At 39.3% G+C, this 22,110-nt stretch overlaps 1 protein-coding gene and 1 pseudogene across 10 annotated transcripts in view; both read right to left on the minus strand.

Moving 5' to 3' along the window:
* The window catches only part of LOC107035086 (ankyrin repeat domain-containing protein 26-like), a 111,723-nt gene that overhangs the window by 69,947 nt on the left and 19,666 nt on the right, over window positions 1-22,110 (minus strand). For 7 of the 10 annotated variants that reach the window (XM_072940879.1, XM_072940884.1, XM_072940878.1 and 4 more), the window contains exon 1: window positions 16,907-17,871. The exons of the other annotated variants lie outside the window; for them this stretch is intronic. In XM_072940879.1, coding sequence (XP_072796980.1) covers window positions 16,907-16,924 — 18 coding nt within the window. In that variant the 5' untranslated portion in view covers window positions 16,925-17,871. Of the gene's footprint in view, window positions 1-16,906; window positions 17,872-22,110 lie in introns of those variants that run through there. 10 annotated transcript variants of the gene reach the window in all.
* Window positions 2,394-3,402, minus strand: LOC102542602 (igLON family member 5 pseudogene; annotated as a pseudogene).

Below are 22,110 nucleotides of genomic sequence, written 5' to 3' on the forward strand. Positions count from 1 at the left end.
TATAGGTTCTTTATTTGTGACAAATGTTCCATATTAATACAAGGCATTGATATGAGAGGAAATGATGTGGGATATCTGGAATCTCTCAAAATACATCTCTGATTTTTCTGTAAATCTAAACCTATTCTGAAAAAGTTTATGAAGAAAAGGAATCTTCATTTTCTTCATAAAATGAAGTTATGAAGGAAAAAAGAAACTTCCACTTCCGCTTAATTAACCACACAATTTCTAAACCTTGTAAACATTACATCAATTAATAAATAATAAATTAATATAATCTTGTATTTTAATTAAAATTCACTTGGGGAATTAAAATGAAAATGCTGAAGTTTAGCTATGATTTACGTTCTCCATTACAGGTACTAAATCATTATAATAAAAATGCAAAACTCTGCACTGTATTCTTAATACATTGAAATAATTTACTCCTTACTTTTCACTTATTTGGTTATAAAATCTCATAAACTTTGTGAAACATGGAGATTCCCGGTTCAAATATTCGTTTACAAGAGAGGTATTTAGAACTAGTGCGCTAACTACTCGTCCTGTAATTGCCTCTGGGGATGTCAGTATCATACTAAGAAGCATGTCAGGATCTCTGTAGGTATGTGAGTTACATAGCAGTCCTTTTCTGACACTTCACAAACAAAATATTTAACCATATCACTTTTTTAATAAGTATCACCTAGTATAAATAAATATCACAATAACATCTTAAAGCTCCTTAAAATTTCCAAATAACTGGCATTCACATGACCTCATTTTGATGTAATTTTAGCACACTGAGGTTCACAGGCTAACTTTTGTGATACTCATTTTGTAAATGAGAAAACCACCTCCTAGAAATTAAAGTCACTGTATTGGAAACACATATTTAATAAGTGACAGTATTTTGACTTAAACTCGTCTTCTTTTTTTTCCTTTCCTTTGGAAAAAGGTGTTTATTGGTATGGTGGTCTCAACACTCCCTGTGAATTGGATCACATGGCCACCAGGGCCACCCGCACCCCCTCCCTTGCATTCCTCCTCCTCCCCTCCCTTTCCCCTGGACCCCGGGAATGGAATGTAGGATGGGGCCCACGCCCCCGTCTGAGATACAGTCACTGCCCCTTGTCCCCCTGCCCCTGCTCTACCCTCTCTCCCCATCCCAAGCTCTAGGTGGTGTAGTTCAGGGTGGGTGTTTATAGAGGACCTCCTGGGAGTTGGAGCTCGTAACTCGGCATCTTGGTCTGGGCTCGGGATGTCTGTGTGATGCCTCTCTCCCCCACTTTGTGTGATGCAGTGTGCCAGGGTGGGGTATTCCTACAATTGGAGCTGACGTTATAGTCTCAGACCCCCTTCCTGACAACAGTTACCCATCCTTGGTGGGAACTACAGCTGGTCACTGACTACAGGACAGCTGGAGCCAGGGGGCTATTGCTGGTCACAGTCACTGGTTTTGTGTGTGCGTGTGAGAGTGTGTGAGGGCGGTCAGGTCAGCCTTCAGGAGGCTGGGTTGGCGGAGAGGCCAGGGAGCGGGAGACCAGTAAGCCCACACCTGTGTGTTGGCTGCATGAGCACTGAAGGCAGCTGGTTGCCACTGCAAGCGGCCGAGGGGAGTGGGGGTGAGGAAGGGCAAAGCACTGAGACACACAGGTAAACAACAGGCACCAGCCTGACAGTTGGATGGAAGTATCAATTGGCCCAGAAGGGGGCCAGAAAGTCCAGGGTGGACAGAGACGGGGAAAGTGGGACGGTCTCAGGCCGCTGAGCTGGTAATGGGGCCTCTGGCTACAGGCAGCTGGCGGTTGACAGCAGGGAGGCCCAGAGCCAAGATGGAGATCCTGAAACCCCCACTCAAAAAGGCTGAATAGCAGCTTGACAAAGTGATGCCCCTCCCTCCTCCCAACCTGTCCAGGAGATAGCCTTTCAACACGGAGGGGAGGGAGCGGTGTACGTGCATATGTTGGGAAAGCAGGGAGCCTGGAAAACCTCTCCTCACGGCTTCTACCATGAAGCCCCCATACCTATTTCCAGCCAGAGTGGGAGACAGCAGGGTCGGGGAGAGTGGACGTAGGGGTGTCAGGGAGGGAAGAGTGCTGAGCCCCCTCACAGGCACAATCCAGTTGACAGCCTGAGCTAAGAGAGGGCTGTGGGGTGGCCAGGGGCGAGTCACAATCGGAAAGGTGAACGGTGGCGAGAATGGCTGTAGAAGGATGAAATACTTTGTGTTATCCCTCACAGTGATGGGTTCACTGAAGATCTTTCCTTCTCCCCCTTGTCTTCCTTTTTCTGTCTTCTTCCTCGGCGGCCGAGACCTCTTCTGTTTCCTCCAGACCCACAGCGCTTACTCCCACTTTTCTTCTCGCCGCTGGGGGTGGGGGTGGTGGTGGGGCGAGCTGCACCGGTTCTTCCTACATCCTCCACCACAGCCAGCCCAGGGCGGAGAGGAGGATCAGGGGCCCTGGGGACCTTGGGGCTGAGTTCTCCAGGGATTCTGAGCGCAGGAGCCGCATGGAGGCGCCGGACATTCCACTACACGTGGCTGCGCGACACGTGTAGTTGCCATAATGCCGGACGCTCAGTTGGCAAAGAGAAGCATCAAGCGGGTGAGCTCCGTCTGCACCTTCAGGCCCTCGGCCGTGCCACTGCGGAGCAGTCTGCCTTCCTCGTAACACTGGAAATCCGCTGGCGGCACCTCCATGACTTCGCAATGCAGGAGGGCGGCCCGGCCTAGGGCCGTTCGGGCGCTGGTCACGGACGTGATGGTCGGAGGATAGTTGACTGTGACCAGCACGCGGTGGCTGTTGGGTGCAGAGTTAACCCCATTGTGAGACACCCACTCGTATTCTCCAGCTTGGCCCCGCTGGATGTCGGAAATCTCAAAAATCTCCCCCTTCAGAAGTGAAGCCGTCTCGGAGCTGCCCCAGGTGACTGTGGGCTCTGGCCGCCCCTCAGCCAGGCAGAGCAGGTTCACGTTGCTCCCCTCATCCGCCATCACAGGAGAAGAGAGATTCATCACGCGGGCGGGGACGTGGAGGATAGGGTAGACCTGAGTGGTGTGCAGCTGGGGGCGGGCCTGGAAGGAGCGGGTGTAGAGGCCCTCACCGCCCAGCTCCACCTGGGTGATGAGGATGGAGAACTCCTCCGGCGTGCTGGTGAGCAGCCGCACCCGTGGGTCGCTGGCCTAGCGATCAATGCCCACGTACAGGATGTCGGGCCAGTTCAGCCAGGCCACTCGGGTCACATGCTCATCGATGAAGCAGCTGAGGGTGGTGGGGTCACCTTCGCACACCGTGTAGTTTTCTGCTGGGGAACTGAACTCCAGGCTCTAGGAGACCAGCCCTCAGTTGATGACGGCCAGCCTGGCCAGGGATGTGGGGTGAGAAGCCTGAGCCTGGCCCCGGGCACAGAGAGGGGCATCGTGGCAGAGGCGGCGTGAAGGGGGAGGGGAAAAGGGGGGCCGGGCCGGCCCAGGAGGCCCGGGGGAGAGGGGGGAGGACGGCCCCAACTTCTAATTCAAAGTTAAAGTTATGTAATCTTTCCTGTGTTCTAATTTATATAAATATATTTTTGATATCTTATGAAACTTGGGTAATCACTATCAACACGGCAGTACAGGTGAACCCTCATGTAACTCAGCAATGTGAGACTTTAATGAAAACAAATGAAACAGGGCAGGTTTTACCAGGAACATTATCATTTTCAATTGCATTTTAGAAAATTTAGTAAGTTGGCATTTTGATTTTTGCATGTATAATTATGATATTTCCCTGTTTATCTTCATTCTATTTTTTTTCTATATGAGCAGTGCTAAATTTTATTCTTGTACCATCTTAATGAGGAATTCCAATTCACTTTATACTATATTAAATATAAGCTTCTTATAACACCTTCATACTTATAAGTGTAGACTTTATTGACAAAGTGGTGCCAGGATTCAACCTTCATTTTCCCATTCATCTCACAGCTTCATTGATAACATCTTTTTTTCCCAGATTTCCACATCTTATCTACCCTGCTATAGTCAATAATCACCCAGATATAGCAAGTCCTTTTGTTTTCTGTTCCAAATTGTGTTTCTTGCTAATTCTGAAGAACAATCATGGAATTTCCTTCCTGGAAGTTGGAGGGTAGTGGGGGTGGAGGAGAAATCTTTCTCTGCCACTACTGAAAAGAAATGTTGATGCCTAACATTAATCTAAACAGGGATTTGGGGAATCACATGTCCTATATTCCTAAAAGCCTTTAAGATGATTGCAGGATGGCCACTGAGTCTTCCATGAAAGAACACGACAGTGTCTTTTTATCTGAAGAAAAATTATTCTACTTGTTAAGGAATTTTGATCTTCAGAAAAATTTCAGCATTATTGTGCCAATGTCTTTGTGATTCTTTTCTGGGACTGGCCTAGGTTATAAAAGACAATTTAGGTGTGGAATTTGGCTTAGAGACAGAAGTGATAGCTAGTATATTCCATTACCTAAATGCTGCTCTTCTGTTAAACTTAGCCCAAATAGGTCAAATGCTCAATAAGGAGGGTTCACCTCTTGGTCACAGCCATGGGAATGTGTTTTGGTGCATCTATTATGGAATAAACTATGGAGATTCCTCAAAAAACTCAAAGGAGACTTACCATATGATCTAGCAATCCACTGGACATATACTCAGAGGGGACTATTAATTCAAAAAAGATAATGTGCACCCCAGTGTTCATAGCAGCTCTATTTGCAATAGCCAAAGTATGGAATCAACCTAAATGTCCATGGACAGAGGACTAGATAAAGAAGCTGTGGTATATTTATACAATGGAATACTACTCAGTCATAAAGAAGAATAAAGTAATGTCATTTGCAGGAACACAGATGGACCTGGAGATTGTCACTCTAAGTGAAGTAAGCCAGAAAGAGAAAGAAAAATACCATATGATATCACTCATATGTAGAATCTTTAAAAAAAAAATGAACTTATTTATAAAACAGAAACATAGACACAGACATAGAAAACTAACTTATGGTTACCAGCGGGGGAAGTGGGTGGGAAGGGATAAATTGGGAGTTCAAGATTTCCAAATACTAACTACTATATGTAAAGTAGGTAAACAATAAGTTTCTACCGTATAGCACAGGGAACTATATTCAATATCTTGTAGTAACTTATAATTAAAATGAATATGAAAATGAATATATGTATGTATATGTATGACTGAAACATTATGCTGTACATCAGAAGTTGACACATTATAAACTATACTACAATAAAAAAAAAGACACGCATAAAATCTTTCTTTAGTTCTTTTAAACTTGTATTTCCTTGGTAATATATTAAACTGGTCTATGAGAGATCTGGACTTCTACAGCATTTGGAATGCATCCTTACACATGTAGATGCTCCATTATTTAAATTGTTTTAAGACTTGCAATGAAGGACATAGGTAAACCTAGCAGTCATTCTAAGGCAATTTTTCAGAACTTAAAATACTCATTTTGAAAATAATGATGAGGTGGGAGAATCCACAAGGATATTAAATACAAGCTAATTTGGGTTTTTAAAACGTATTATTTTTATAATCAAATGGATAATTCTCACATGCATAATTATAAATTGGTTGTACTGATATCCTTTCTAGTTAGTTAGAGCAAAGACTAAAATGACCTCTGAGTTTTTATTATTCAAAAACACAAGAATTACTTTCTATTTGTACATGATTTATATTTAGAGAGATTTGTATTCATAAATGCTTTACATTGAGAACAGTATATTTAGACAGCTCCTCCAACTCTGTGCATTAAAATAGTGTGTTTCTTATTAATCTATGTGATTAATAAGGTCCTGAAAAAAAGGTAGCCTGAGCTTCTACAAAGGTAAATAAGACCTAGTATGTATGAATCTAGTATTTTACTCATATTGACATTAGTCTTTTTTTATACAGAAAAATAAATCCCACAATTCATTGTTTTTAAATCAATCCTTCTGTAAATTAGAATTGTCGTATGTGACACAATCTAACTCCTACAATTCCCCTAACAATGAGAGGCGTTTCTAGATAATTTAATTGAAATCATCATTTTTATTATTTAACAACAACAATGTGATGTTAGATTTATTTTATTTTATGTGTTAGATTTATTTTACTACGTTATTTTAATGTAGGTAATACTTTATGGATCCCCTGTAAGATAGAAAATTTAATAACTAAGCCAGATGACCAAAAACCAGTGTTAAGATGTCTTATATGTCAGGGTTGTATTATTGACTTTATTTCAGTAGGACTACAGAATTAAAAGTAACTGAGCTATGTGGGATTTATGCTTCTACAGGGAACAATGGACAAACTCATAGCACGTCAGTCTTAAAAGTCATTAAATAATTCATTACTAAAGGGAATACCGATGAGAAGGCGGAGAAGAAAAAACCATTGCAAATTGAAATATGAGAGTCTGTATATTAAAAAGGAGAAAGGCAAAGGAAATACAAATCAACACTGAGGAATGACCTTAACCTGGAGTTTAAATTCAACCTAAAAAATCAAATAGAATATGATATAATCCATGGAAGTTCTGGGAGACAGAGAAAGTGAGGGTGGTTCAAGTTGGGGCAGGTGGCATGGGGTTGCCACAGGCAAGAAATATTATTTCAGCCTCAGGCATTTTGAACTGACAGCTGGGTGAGGACAGAAAATCTAAGGTCATTTAGGTATATTATTAAAGTTTTGAGAAGGAACTGGTACAAGTTTCTGATAACTTGGGTATCAAGAAATGCTGACTGGCTAATATTTGTGATGAAAAGGTAATCAGTATTGTAAAACACAGATTATAGAGTTTGAGTGATAAACGTAAACAGTAAATATATTGAATAAGCACTTTTAAATTATATAAATTAATTAAATAACTATAGATCTAGTCAAGAAAATGTTATATAATAATTATTATTATATCTAGTTTCAAAATAATCTGGTAATCTTTTTAAAGGAAGTTGTTGATAAACTACTATGTGGTCATTTTTTCAGCCTATTTATTTAATTGTGTAGCATAAATTTGATTTAGCACTCCCTCCCAAACTTCTGTAGAATTTTCACAATAATTTCTACATAGGCAATACTAAACAAGTAACTTAGTAACAAATTTTTAAATACTAACGTGAAATCTGAAGTGAAGTCTATGTAAGAACAGTCTTTTTTGAAAGCCATGGCTATCTGTAAAATGCTAACATTTCTATAATAACATAAATATAAGAAACTGAACAAAACTCTAACACCTTCCCTCATTGTATAGAGTATGTTACATAGTACATCTTACAATTTAAAACTTACTACCACGTAACTTATTATTTAGATACTATTTCATTTGTTTATCACCACACTAAACCCACTAGAATATAAACTACATTACTTATACAGGATCCTGAGGCTTGGAATAGTACTTTTTACATAGTAAGCACTTAAAAATAAATACATCTAAGACAAGTTGCCATGACTTTTCCTGATTAACATAAAAGACATTTGAAGAGAATTTTGATGTCACACTACTCTTTCTATATTTAGCCATATGAATGGGGAAAAAAGCAGGATCTGAATATAGTTGAATCATAAAAAAGATAAATCATCAAATTAGACAAGATCAGAATCTTACATTATTTGGAAGTTGTTCCTTAGAGATTTTGATGATAGAATGCCTAAAGGGTAGAAAATGTATAGTCCCAAAGATCCACTGGCTTCATATAAGAAGTAGCAAGAACAATCATTTAAAAATAAGGAATAAAAAGATAAGAACAGGAAGTTTTTAGTCTTGATGTAAATCAGGATTTTCACATGAATGCAAAATTAACTGGAGTTAGAGAAAAAATATTGCTTGCAACTACTTACCAGGTGTAAGTAGAACATACTTGCTATATTATTTATATTTTTCTGTATATGATTTATAGCCATTGTTTGAATGAACTAGATGATTGGGGCATTACAGTAAAATCTTTTTTTATTTCATCTTTTTAAAGAGAAATGTGAAAAAACAAAACTTGCCTTGATGCATTTTTAAAATTCAGACCAACCAAAATTGCTGATTCTTAAAAGCATTCCTACCAACTATCCAAATTGTGGTAACAGTGTCTACACCACTATAAGTGTAGAACTGCCAATATTAACCCTATGCTAACAGGACCTGGTAATTACTCAAGGCTTACCATTTACTTCTACGTGTTAAGCACTTTTCAAAGTGCCATATAGATAGATAGATAGACAGACAGATAGACAGACAGACAGACAGACAAATAGAGATATATATAATATACACATATACATATAATCCTTGGAGGAATGCCATGAGAAAATATTAATATCCATATTTTAAGATAAGGAATTCAAGGCAGAAAAATAGTGAATTGCCCAAAGGCACACAGTTAGAATCAAATGGGAATATAGGAAGCTTTCACTTGAAATTCTGGTCTTAACCATCATGCTTTTTATCACCTCCTATTAACTTACCATGAGCACAAAGCACAATATTTGTTTCAATCTTCTCTTGGATTTTAAACTATACCAAAAATATTATGAGAAACAAAATTATCAAGATTTAAAATGAAACTATCTCAAATATTATTAAAACATTTCCATACTGTCACTTGAGGAAAACACTCCAACATTTTAAACTGCAGATTTCTAGTCAAGATGATATGAGTTTACATGTGAAATTCCAACTCTGTCAAAATGATGACAGAATATGTGTACACACACATATATGTGCACACACATAAAAATAATAGAAAATATAGCAAGATTTTTGAAACTGTATATAAAGAATAATGACTCCAGCTTGTGTGTGTGTGTGTGTGTAGAGATAGAAATTTGTATCTATGTCTATGTATATATACACACATAATTATTTTAAAAATACCCTCAAAACTGGGATTTACTTTAGGCAGGCCACAGATATGTAAGTTATAAAAGAGATACACAGATAAAGAAGTTCAGCTAAGGAGGTCCAGCCCCATCCACTGGGAAACTAGCAATAGTGAAGAGCAAGAATTATAGAAAAGTAGTATCTGAACAATCTCAGCTGAACTTTTTTTTTCAAAATTGATGAGAAACAGATGGTTTCTTCATCTGTCATCTTCATACACTACTGTCATGGCCACTCCATTTGTCTTCTTCAGATGGAGAGCACATCAATTACCAAGCAAAAGGAACACATTTCTTTAATGCACAGGTATATCATAGTGAAATGATAAACTATCCAGAATAAAGAGAAAAATCTTAAAAGTTGGGAGAAAAAATATTAAACAGCAACCAAATGAGACTAGAAGAAGACTTTTAATCAGTAAAAAATAAGATTCAACCAATAAAATCCACCTAAATATAGATATTTAAAATTTAACATAAGATTTTACCACCCACATACTCTGTCATAGTTGGTTCCAAGAAGAATAAAAATTAAGTCTAGAAAGAGTAAAAATGAAATATTTCAAATTTATATGTAATGATTTATATTTTTAATTAAAATTATAAAGCAAATGCAACAAAAATAACAGGATTCATTAATTTCAAGAGATAAAAAAACAATTGGATGTTGGCTATCTATATTTCCTATTTGGAAAAATGAGTATTCAGTTCTTCTGCCCATTTTTTAATCAGGCTGTTTGTTTTTTAGATGTTGAGTTGTATGAGGTGTTTATATATGTTGGACACTAATCTCTTATCAGTCATATCATTTGCAAATATTTTTCTCCCATTCAGTAGGCTATCTTTTCATTTTACCAATGGTTTCCTTTGCTGTGAAAAAGCTTTCAAGTTCCTTCCATTGGTTCCCATTGACTTATTTTTGCCTTTATTTCCTTTACTTTAGGAGACAAATCCAAAAAAATTCTGCTGCAATTCATGTTAGAGTGTTCTGCCTGTATTTTCCCATAGGAGTTTCATAGTATCAGTCCTACATAATAGGTCTTTAATCCATTTGAGTTTATTTTTGTACATGGCTTTAGAGAATGATTTCCCAGCACCTCTTATTGAAGAGAATGCCTTTTCTCCAGTGTATATTCCTACCTCCTTTGTAGCAGATATACTGACGGTAAGTACATGTGTTTATTTTTGGGCTTTCTATCCTGTTTCATTGATCTATGTGTCTACCATGTTGTTTGATTACTGTGTAGCTTTGTAGAGTAGTCTAAAATTAGGAAGCCTGATTCCTCCAGCTCTGTTCTTTCTCAAGATTATTTTGGCTATTTAGGCACATGAAAAGATGCTCAATATCACTAATAATCAGGGAAATGCAAATGAAAACTACAATGAGACAACACTACACACCTATCAGAATGGCTATCATTAAACAGAACACAAATAACAAATGTCGGTGAGGCTGCAGAAAAAAGGGAACCCTCATACACTGCTGGCAGGAATGTAAATTGGTGTAGCCACTATGGAAAACAGTATGGAGGCTCCTCAAAAAGCTAAAAATACAACTACCATATGACCGAACAATTCCACTTCTGGGTATATATCCAAAAAAACCCACAAAACACTAATTAGAAAAGATACATGAATCTCAATGTTCACAGCAATGCTATTTACAACTGTTAAGAAATGGATAAAGGAGGTATGGTACATATACAAACACAAACACACACACACAGACACACAATGGAATACTACCTAGCCATAAAAAAGAACAAAATTTTGCCATTTGCAGCAACATAGATGGATTTACAGGGCATTACATTAAGTGAAATAAGTCAGACAGAGAATGACAAATATTGTATGATATCACTTTTATGTTGAATCTAAAAAATACAACAAAGTAATAAATATAAAAAAAACAGAATTACAGATATAGAGAACAAAGTAGTAGTTACCAGTGGAGAAGTAGGAGGGGCAATACAGGGTTGGGGAAGTGAGAGGAATTAGGTACCATGTGCTATACAGCTACAAGGATGTATTGTACTACACAGGAATACGGCCAGTATTTTGTTAAAAACTGTAAATGGAGTGTAACCTTTAAAAATTGTATAAAAATTACATGAACAAAAATAAATAAATAATAAATGATTTTAAAAACACACAAAAGTTGAATTGGATGTTTATTCTCTTATCCATAATCTTGTTTTCTTCCAAACAAGACCAAAGATCAGTGAATTTTAGGTTTTACCAAAAAAAAAACAAACCCATAATAGTAAATGCATTGTATATCATCCCTTCTTCACTCCTATGTTTCATTTTCCTTAGGCATAAATTATATACTCTGACATTCTAATGGTACACATAGCAGGAGCATAGTAATAGTGACAGCAGTAATAATATTAATACTACTACTACCAATTATAAACAATGAGTGATAGGTCTGTAACAAATAGGCTGTATTTGCAACAAAATATATGTATAAAAAAACTGCAAATCATGGTTTCATTCAATTTCAGGAAAATAAAATACAATGAAATTCCAACATTGAACTCCTTAGTCTGTGAAACATTAATATTTAGAAATCTGAATATTTACATTCAAGGAGTATGCAGGCAAATACAATTTTAAAGTAATCAATTTGAGATTTCTGTACTTGCTCTAACCAAAGACTTTTTCTCACTATACAAAATAAAGACATATTCTTCACTCCTCAAGTCTTACTGTGCTCTATTGCCCTCGAGTATGAAAATTTCTGGGGCACCAAAGAGAACATTTTCTTTAATAACTAATCAATGCCTCTTAAATGCACACAGGTAGCTGTTTTTATGCCTTATAAATTTCTGTTAAAAATGAAGCACATAGGTGGAAATAGACTATCTTGACCAGTGACAAGGTATTTTGAATTTGGACATATGTGGCAAATTGCTGCAGCAGGTGTAATACTGATTCTTGCATAATAAATTCATCTCTTCCATTCCATGACTATTTTCCAATAATGCATCTCTCATGTGAGAGAGTTCCATGACCGCTAAACACCACTGTAAGAAATATTTCATTCAATAAATGGCTATCATCTCCCCCCATTTTTTAAAGTATTTTTTTCCAGCTAGTGTTAAAGCTAATTCCTAGGCTAGGTCATTAGCTGCAAAGAAAAGCACTATTCACCAGTTAAGGCAGAAAAGCTGACTAAAGCTAAATTCTGTCAAATATAATTGCATAATTTTCTAGGACAATTAAAGTTTTTTGAGCTATATCAGTTAAAACCCATGGATACAACTTTTAAGGCGTTGCAGATTGGATGTATATTATTGAATAAGAAAATTAAAAGTACTTTTATCATTTTTATCTTGAAATCTTTTAATTAAAGGCAATCATCATCTTGTTTTTCTTTCTTATTAACAAAAACTAAAATTATGTCAAACCTGCCACATCCATTACTTTTTATGAAAGGAACTTTCATTGATATATAAGGATATTTTGATAATAATGTCTAATAAAATCAATGGAGTTTTTCCTGATTTTACACTAGATTCTTATTTATTTACACCAAAATGTGAAAAATGGAGTCCAATATATTTTCACAAACACACAAAGGTAATTTTACACTAGTGGTGCTTAATGTCAAGAATGCATTTATATGGATTCCTTGTCATCAATGGATGTCACCATGCATCTCAGGGGAATGGATGATGATGTGTTACTGGAAGTCCTACTTGCCAAAGAGCAGCCTCAGGGCAAGAAAATTAAAATAATCTTAGTTTCCATTGTTGACAACATGAGGTCTTCTGGAGTCTTCTGGATACCTGCTAAGCAGCTACCATCACTTACAGCAAATTTATAATGAGGATACAACTTTTATCATCTCGTCTAATCTTTCTTTCTGATGTTCACTCTATTTATAATAACCTCTGACTTCCTGGAGAGCAAAATTACAAATTGGCTGTTTACCTAGCAGCCGCTACAGCATACACTGCCCCTTTACAGACAGGAGGTGCGGGGCCTTCCAATACATTCACTACTCAGGAGTAGAGGGCAGACTGATGAGTACACCTTATTCCACGGCAGGTAACAATATAACTGCCACCACCAGAGAGTCTGGAATTATTCCCACATTCTCATTCTAACACTACTGCCAACACCACTCTTTTATGATGACTGAATTGCAAGAGGATTTCTGCAAAACATCTCAAAAGCTGTGATGGATTTAGAGTTACCTAAAATGGTCACAGTTTTGTCCAGACATCACCAGAGAAGCTCAACAAAGTGGATTTAGTGATGTTGACCATCAGAATGAAAAAAGATATATAATAACAATGACTCTAGCTTACCCCTTTGTTTCAGACCCTAATGTTTGATTTTTCCCCAACAGCTAAACATGTTTAACTGTCCATTGTTTTGGTTTTGCTTTTTAACTGATTCTGGGTCAAGTTTATGTTAACCAGTCTAAAGCCAAAATTTTCCAACCTGAATTTCAGACTTACTTAAATCAGCAACTAGATGAGGAAAGTGTCATGCAATACTCTGCAGACAGCTTCGTAACTAGTCCATTTTTATGCTGAAAAATTTCAGGAGCTTATTCTTTTTCTTACAATATCATCTATCCAACTCATTAAAATTTATACATCACCAGGGGGTGGGAAGGGACTGGGATTTCAAAATATAGAATAGATAAACAAGATTGTACTGTGTAGCACAGGGAAATATATACAGGATCTTGTGGTGGCTCACAGGGAAAGAGAAAGTGACAATGAATGTATGTATGTTGATGTGTAACTGAAAAATTGTGCTCTACACTGGAATTTGACACAACATTGTAAAATGACTATAACTCAATAAAAAAAGTTTATATAAAAATAATTTAAAAAATAAAATAAAATAAAATTTATAGGTCACATTCAAATTACTAAAATCAAACCCTTAAACAAAAACTTATAAGTCACAGAACTGAGCATGCATTCTAGGACACCAGTCAATACCTCAATTTCTGCCACAAGATATGGTCTCATATTTTCACATCCAAGTATCCAGAGGCCTCAATATTTTCTCAGCACCAACCTACATCCCACATCAACCACAGGGTTCTACGTGTGAATTCAGGTGATTACACAAAAGGAGCTGAATTTCATCATAAAGATTTTTGCCAGAAAAACTTCTCACAGGCTAGAAATCAGCCTCTGTTTACTAAAACTTCTGTGAACTACCACATATACTAACAAACCTGGAAAAATTTAAACACGAGACAAAACAATCCAATAAATGGGTTTTGTATTCCATATGCCACACTTGATCTTCATGGAAAAACAAACAAAACTGGCCCACTTAGCAGCAGTTATATAGTAAGGAAATTCCCTGGTTAAAAGAATCCAGAAACACTTCTATAAAATTAGGTGGTACAGAGTCCATGTAAGTATGCAAGTATCTAGTACATAAATAAGTAAGCAAATTCAGCACCAATGCTAAATACATTTGTGGTTTATTTCTTATTGTTATCACTAGCCTACAGCTTGCTTAAGTGATCACCTGCCAAAACCTCTCTTCTCTCAAATATTAAATAATTTCTGAGAGAAGTTATATTATACTAGTTTAAATCCCAAACATCTTTTAGAGTAACCATTTTATAACAAGTTAAATAAATGTAAAAAGAAAAGATATATCAAAGAAGGAAAGAGAAAGTATTTTGAAGTTGGTTTTGAGGATTCTGTTCCTTATGACAATTATTAAAGGTCCACAGTATAATATAAAATTCTAAACTTTTCTTTCACTAATCAACTAGGATAAGCAAATTATGAAAAAGTTGTGGTGGCCGTGAATGCCGGGCAACGGTATTTGGAATTAACCAGTGGGCAATGGGAAAACATGGACTATTTTTGAGAAGAAAACTCTGATGACCTAAGCCAACCAAACTGTCTGCAACACTGGAGATACACATGTATACAGTCTCTGCCTCCTCTTAGAAGCCCACCAGTCCTACTGGGTTAGAATCTCAACTTGATGGCCTCATTTAACCTTAACTTCACCCTAAAAGCTCTGTCCCCCAGTACAGCCTCACTGTCAGCGAGGGCTTCAGTGGAGGAAAGGTGGTGCTGGCGGGATGGGGGACATGCAGTTTTGTAGGCAGCTATAACTAGCAGGCCCAAGGGCTGCCACCTTGTACAAGTTCTTATGAGTTGGAGCAAACCACCTTCAAAATCATTCCCGTGACATTTGACTATATTCATGGCCATTATGCATATGAATAAATTTTCATATTTTCCAGAAAGAAACAACAGCAAAATGCACAGCATCCTGTAACAATACACTTCTTCCTTCCCTGCCAGGCCTCACTCTTAGATCAAGTGTTGCGTTGTGTCCTGAATCAATCTGTTCAACTTAATAACCTGAGTTTACTACCAAGCTTTTCCACTTAGCCTTAAAAAGGTGGGGGAGGGGGGAACGAAGCTTCCATTCCTCCTCAGCTCACCTGCAGCCGAGCTGGAAGCTAAGTCATCTCGGGATTTCTACTTCAGAAACCAGCACACATGGAGTAGCTGACTAACTGCTCCCTTTGTATTTGGTCATAAGAAGTAAATTTCAGTTTGTGTGTAATAATACAGGGGGCTTCAATGTTCCTTTCTTCACAAATGTTTCTCCAGTTGTGTGAGATGCTAAAATTCAGTGAAAATCCTTTTGTGGTTTTTGTCATCGTTTTCCTAGTACATACGTTAGACACTTCTGTTCTCAAGGCTTGCAGCCAGATAAAGCCTTCACTATCATTTCTGATATTCACTAGAATGCTCAGTAAGTTATTTTCTACCAAACTATTAGTTTAGTTTTAGAACAGGATCTAGATGCTAATATTAAGATAATAATACTAGTAGAGGCTCATGAAGAATTTGCACATGGGGACTGCACACAGCGCACCCCATCCTTAGACATCACTATCCTCAAGTTTAGTTAGTAAAGAACAGAGACAACAAAAGACACATTTTATTTAAGTCTACAGATGAAGATTACTGAAAACTTAGCAGTGAAAGGGTAGATACTTATAAGAGACAGAGAAGATGGCGGAGTAGAAGGACGCTGGTAAGTCACCCTCTCCCACAAATACACCAAGACCCACATCTACAGACCCACTCAGCCAACCAGAGCACCTGCGGAACTCCGACAGAACATCGCCCTCTTCAAAAGATAAAGACGCCAAAAATCTGGTAGGAAAAAAGGAAAAAATAAAGAACAAAAGGCAAAGCAGCGTGGGATGGGTCCCGCGGGGAGGGAGCAGCAAAGAAGGACTGGCGCTCGCTCGCTGGGTCTCCCCCCTCCAACTGAGAGGCCAGCGGGACGAAGGGGGAGCCTCCGAGGCTCGGATCTGTACAGAGCAGCCCTTGTCTGACAGAACTAAGTTAAACGGGCACAGAGCGTGCCCCCACACCCAGCCTGAGACGCGGGCCGGCAGCGGCGGGCAGGGCCAGGTTGCACAAGCCGGCGGAGGGCGGGGGCGGCTGCACGGAGGCAGCCCCGGGGGACGGCAAGGGGCTGGGCGCCATGACTGTGGGTGTAAAGGGCAGAACAACCTGGGCCCTCCATAAAACTGCAAGGTTGATGTGCTCTCGGGGGAAGGGTGCATACCCCATCTCTGAAAACCCGTGGAAACTTTTCAGGGGAAGAGAGGCGGGGCTCAGGCACAGCCGCCATATCCTCTGGCTCTGAGCACCCAGGCGGGGGCGGGGGTGAAACCTGCATCAGCACGGAAGGGCTCAGCAGCCTCAAAGGCCAGACTGAGACGGGCCTACAGCCCGGGGCAGATAGGATCCTTCCATCCTGGTCCCTCAGAGAACTTGCTCCACAAAGACAAACAAGGAGCTGGGTTTTGGCTCCGAGCAGGGACAAGGCTGTCCCTTGGTCTTCCGCGAGCCCACCCACGGAGCGCCGACCAGGGCGGAGCACGCAGTCGCACAGAGCAGTGGAGCTACCGGCGGTGTAGGGAGAGGAAGAGCGGCCCCCGCCTTTCGAGCAGGAACACAGCCCCTGATCGAGGTGCTGGGAGGGGGCACGACCCGCTCTCCTACCTGGCCAGTCTGCAACATCTGACTGCGGCATCCGGAGGGGCAGTGACCCGCCTGCCCACAGCAGAGGAGAGCTGCACCTGACCCCGTGTTAGGAGGAAGCGCGATCTGCTTGCCGACAGCTGCTGGGAGCAGCACAGAAGAGGGCGCCAATGGAGGGCCTCTGAAAACAACAAGCTGAGCTTCCAAAACAGGACAAAGACAGAAAGACTTCACATTAAAAGCACACAGACTCCAGGAGAACACCGACACCCCCCCTTTTTTTTTTAATCTGTTTTTACCTGTTCTATTTTCTATTACTCTCTTAATTTTTACTTCTTAATTCATTTCTTTTTCTCTTGGGTTTTGATTTCCTGTTACTGATTAGACACAGATTTCAAATACATCTATTCATCTACCCCCCATTTTTTTTAAAGGTTTTAAAAGGACGTCTCAACCCGATTAATACTCTGCTTCAACTTGCTCTTCTATTATTCATTATACACTGTTTTCAAACCCTCTTTCTGCCTTCTTTTAAAATTCTTTCTCTCTCTTATATTTTTTCTTTTTTTCCCTAAGTTCTATTCCTAAATAGGCATTAGATAGATAAAATCCTTAAGATCCAAAATAGACAACTGATACTCCATAAACCACAGTGCCAGAGAGGTATGAGCAAGATGAAGCAGAGAAACCTTTCCCAATTAAAAGAACAAGAGAAATCCCCTGAAAGAAAGATCAATGAAATAGACATCGATAGCCTACTAGATCAAGATTTCAAAAAAGGAGTGATCAAATTGCTGAAGGAATTAAAAGGGCAGATACTTATAGAACACTTCATCACCCCAGATCCCAAGTATCTGACCGAACACCCCTACCTTAGAAAAGGGGAAGCTTCCTAGGATCTTACAAATCCCACAACTCCCTGGGGCTCACCCTCTGGTATAAAGGTTAAGGGGGAGGAGAAGGGAGGGGTATCTGTCTTGTTAATAGATCATAATAAGGGACACATGATAGAAATGGAAACTTGAGTCCTCTTCACCCTTCTCTTCCTGAGCCACTTAACATGAGATTCATCCCTAATTTCTACTGAGAAAATCTCAGAGTAAGCGACTGGATGTGAAGAAACACAGTCAGACCCTAGGAGAACCCCCTAGACCAGAAAGCATTACTGTGATACATTTTAAATATTTCCATGCTAACATCTGACTTTTTGTGATACAATGTCATGAGATTTATCATCTCACTCATGAAAGAACAGTGCCATCAGAAAACCTGGTGGCTCTGCAGAAAGAGGAGGAAAGAGGTGGAGGTGGAGGTGGTGGTGGGTACTTCAGAATAGGCTCATGAGTTAGCTGTCTGGGTTTAAACCCCTTTTTTGTTGCTTTTGGCAATTTACTTAGCCCCTCTGTGAGTTCCCTCACCTATAAAATGGGGCAAATAATGAGTATATGGCATGGTTGTTTGGCAATTAAGTGAAATAACATTTATAAGATATCTAGAACAGTGCTTGGCATGTGGTAAGTGCTCAGTGTTACAGGAGAGTCATTTGTGAGACTGTGCCCTGGGCTTTTGGGTAACTTCTTGGTTTAGTTTCAAGGGAGTGCATAATCTTGTTACCTTATTGAACTGAGGAGACAATTACTGGAATGAGTTTTTCCAGGTCAGTATATCTGAAAGTTTCCACATGGTACCTTGAAAGTCTGTACACAGAGATGCCTATGTTAGAAGGATAATGTGTAAAATCTAGCGGATATGTATCTATCATTTCCACTGCCACATATATTTATCTTGATATTGACTTTACAGTTACAGTTTAGAAACATAATTTTGTCTCATGTGTTTCATAAAAATCTTCAAATACACATAGAGTAAAACTGGTGAAACAATGTAGCAAAAGACCATCTTTTGTATCATATTTACACTCATGGTGCCCGAAGCTTTGTATCTAGACCTTTCAGGTGGGCTTCCTGAGAAATTATTTTCATTCCATAAACCCCACTGAAGGGTTGTAGCTTAACTAGTCCATGAATCGGTGGAGTCATAGGAATCCCTGCACATGAAGGGTCTCTGAGCTATGATTACATCCTAGGCCTACGTGAGTGTTACATGTGTGAATTAACCAACAGATACAGTCATGTGATGACAGAAGTCAAAAGAGAATAGGCAGAAAAAGTCAGAAAGCAGGTTCCCTGGTGACAATCACCTTCTGACTCCTCAGAGGTACATGGGAAACATGACCTTCACCTACATAGAAGACGTCCTGGCCACCGGTCTGGGATTGACTGATTCATTGATTTTTAACGTGGGTTTAGTCTGTATGCTAACAGCTTTTCAGCTTTAACTAGAATCTAAGAGAAAATGGTATGGACAAAGTCTTAAGGAAGGAAACTCAAAATAACCTATGCTTTAAAAGCTAGGAAATCTTGAAAGTCAAGGTCAAACATGTATTGCAAATCTCTGTCTCTGTCAAAATGACAGCATAACTATTGTTACAAATCATGTATCATGTAGCTTTGTTCAGTCCCTCCAATGCTTTTTGAAGCAAGACATGAATGAGTAATACATTAATTATAGTAATTATAAGAATTACATATCTAATAACAAATATTAGAATAAATGATTTAACAGTTCTCTGATCCCTACAATATAAACCATGGTCCATTCTCAATTCTCATCATTCAGAAAATGCCTATTTGCTACCATCGAAGTATTTTCAGGGCCTCCCTGCACCTGCCTGTGCTCAACACACACTGGGCACAGGCCTGTCTAACCACTCCCTGTGCTGTGCACAGAGGGTCATAGAGATGAAGGAGCCATGCTCTGCCTGGAGCAGTGAGAACTAGCATTTCACCATGAACACAGTGGCTCCATTACATTTAAGAAACAAACTAACAGAAGTCTTGTCTGGTTATCTTTGCAGGTACAAATGGAACTTTAAAATCAAACTTGAAATCCCACTGAACAACATGTGGACTGGCAACTGCACAAACAAAGCAGGGGAAGCCATCAATGCACTCAAGTCCTTCGTCTTGGGCTGGCCCACGGTGAACTTTGTGGCCACTTTTAAGTAAGACCTATAGCTTGGTCCAATGACATGACTTAAAAAGGAAAACATTTTAACTAGATTCTATACTAAGTCAGTGACCCACTCTCCGACCTCCCATGATGACATCTGTATGCAGTGTAACGCACCCCTCCAAAAGGTTTTCATGTTCAGTGGATGGTAAATAGGGGGATTGACTGGAGGACTTTCCTTTAGTTTTGACCCACGGTTTTTCAAGTGGGCCATAGGAGCTCCCGGGGAGCTGAAGCTCACATGTCCATGGTGTTCCTGTAAGTGGAAGGAGGATCATGAGGTCAAGTCTCCAAGGCCTTCTCTCTCAGCCTGCCCCCGATGCCCAGAGAGCATCTCTGTTTCTAAATCCCCAGAATATCTTTCTTGAGAAAGTACTATCAAGTAGTCCAATTACATTTGAAAAATTGCCTTTACACACCCAAGTTAATTCCTTGAAAGACGGAATTTAATTATAGAAGTAAAATGAATCATCAAATATTAGTTGGTCCTAATTGCTGTGCACAGACTATCTTCTTTGGTGTCTATAGACATGTGACCATCTTAAAACAAAGGTAAGATTCCATGGCATGCCGGTCAGTTTACCAAGACACATTCTTGGTTGGACTGAGGATGGAGAACGTGGCCATCCTGAGTCAGCACGTTTGCATTCACAGGGACATGCAACTTTCACATTTGCCACCTGGAACAACCACAGCCCCAAATCTCATTCTCCTTATGCACACTGGGTGTACATCACATGCACTCAACTCTTCCGTATTGTCCTCCTCAACCCATGCTACCAAAATCTCACCTATTGTAAAGATAAGACAACTAAAATGTTACCATGCTGTTAACTTATGAAATTCTAGACTGCAGCTGTGGACTTAAAGACAATTCCCAAAGCTTTTTGGGAAGAATCATACGTTTGTATCATTCTCTACATATTTTCTTTCAATGAATTACTTCTCTAAAGATTAATAGTTGCTATTGTTTAATATCTTTCCCATGTTGCAGCTGGAAGGAAGCAGTTTCACTTGGGAATATACAAAGGTTTTGATAAGGGAGTATCCTAGAAACATTTTTTCTAGTGAGGGGGGAAATGCAGAAGTCAAGTTTACACATTATATTGGTTCAAAGGCGGCAAAAACACATATAAGGCAGTAACAGTGCCTGGCACCCAGTGCCTGGTTATTTGCTGTTTTACTCTTCTGAACACTGGCCTGAGTAATTACAAGCTGTGTCCACAGATGTACGCAGGGTTGGGAGATCAGTGGGCATTCTACTTTCCTGATGAATTGGATCCTGACATGGTGATGGGGAAGGCAGGAGCAGTGCTACTGGTAGGAAGAAAGAACATGGCAGCCCCTTTAGAACAGCCATGAGAAAAAAAAAAAACATACATCCACACAAAAATTTATACAGAAATATTCAGAGCAGCATTATCCATAGTAGCCAAGCAAAAACAAAAACAGTATAAACAACCTAAGTGTTTACCAACTGAGGAATGGATGAACAAAAGGTGGGGTGGAGGCTGATGATGGGAGTGGTATTGGTAGTCACTGCTTAATGGACACAAGTGTTTTTTTGCTTTTGGGTGATGAAAACATTCCAGAATGAGATCATAGCGATGGCTGCACAACATTGTTAATGTACTGAAGATCACAAAGGGGCAATCTGATGCTATGTGTCATTTACAAAAACAAAAGCCTAGTAGGAGGTAAATCCATGTGGGAATGGATGTTAAAGCATTTCAGCTTTGGAGATTAAATGCTGCAGAGACTGTAGCAGAAACAACATGAATCTTTAATAATTTAGCAATAGACAGACTGGCCTTGATCAGAGGGTTATACTCACGAAGCACTAATTTAATCAATTACAATTGGCTAGATGCTCTACGCATAAAGGAATACAATATGGTAGGGTTTTTTTTTTCATAAAAAGATCCTCTTGTTTTGGGGACAAGAGCGTTCCAATCAAATGCCAATTCCTAAGAATGATTTGACTCAAATAGTACAGTTCTTTACCTGTAAATAGCCCCTCCAGCTGACGGAACACTCTGCGGTATGATTGACCCTTTTTCAGTGTCAGAACTTGAAGCTTAAAGTGGGTAAGTGACTTGCCCACGGTGACACAGCTTGCATCATACAGAGCTGCATTTAGGTGTTTACATTCC

Source organism: Vicugna pacos, chromosome 17 (assembly GCF_048564905.1).
Source record: "Vicugna pacos chromosome 17, VicPac4, whole genome shotgun sequence".
Lineage (NCBI taxonomy): Eukaryota > Metazoa > Chordata > Mammalia > Artiodactyla > Camelidae > Vicugna > Vicugna pacos.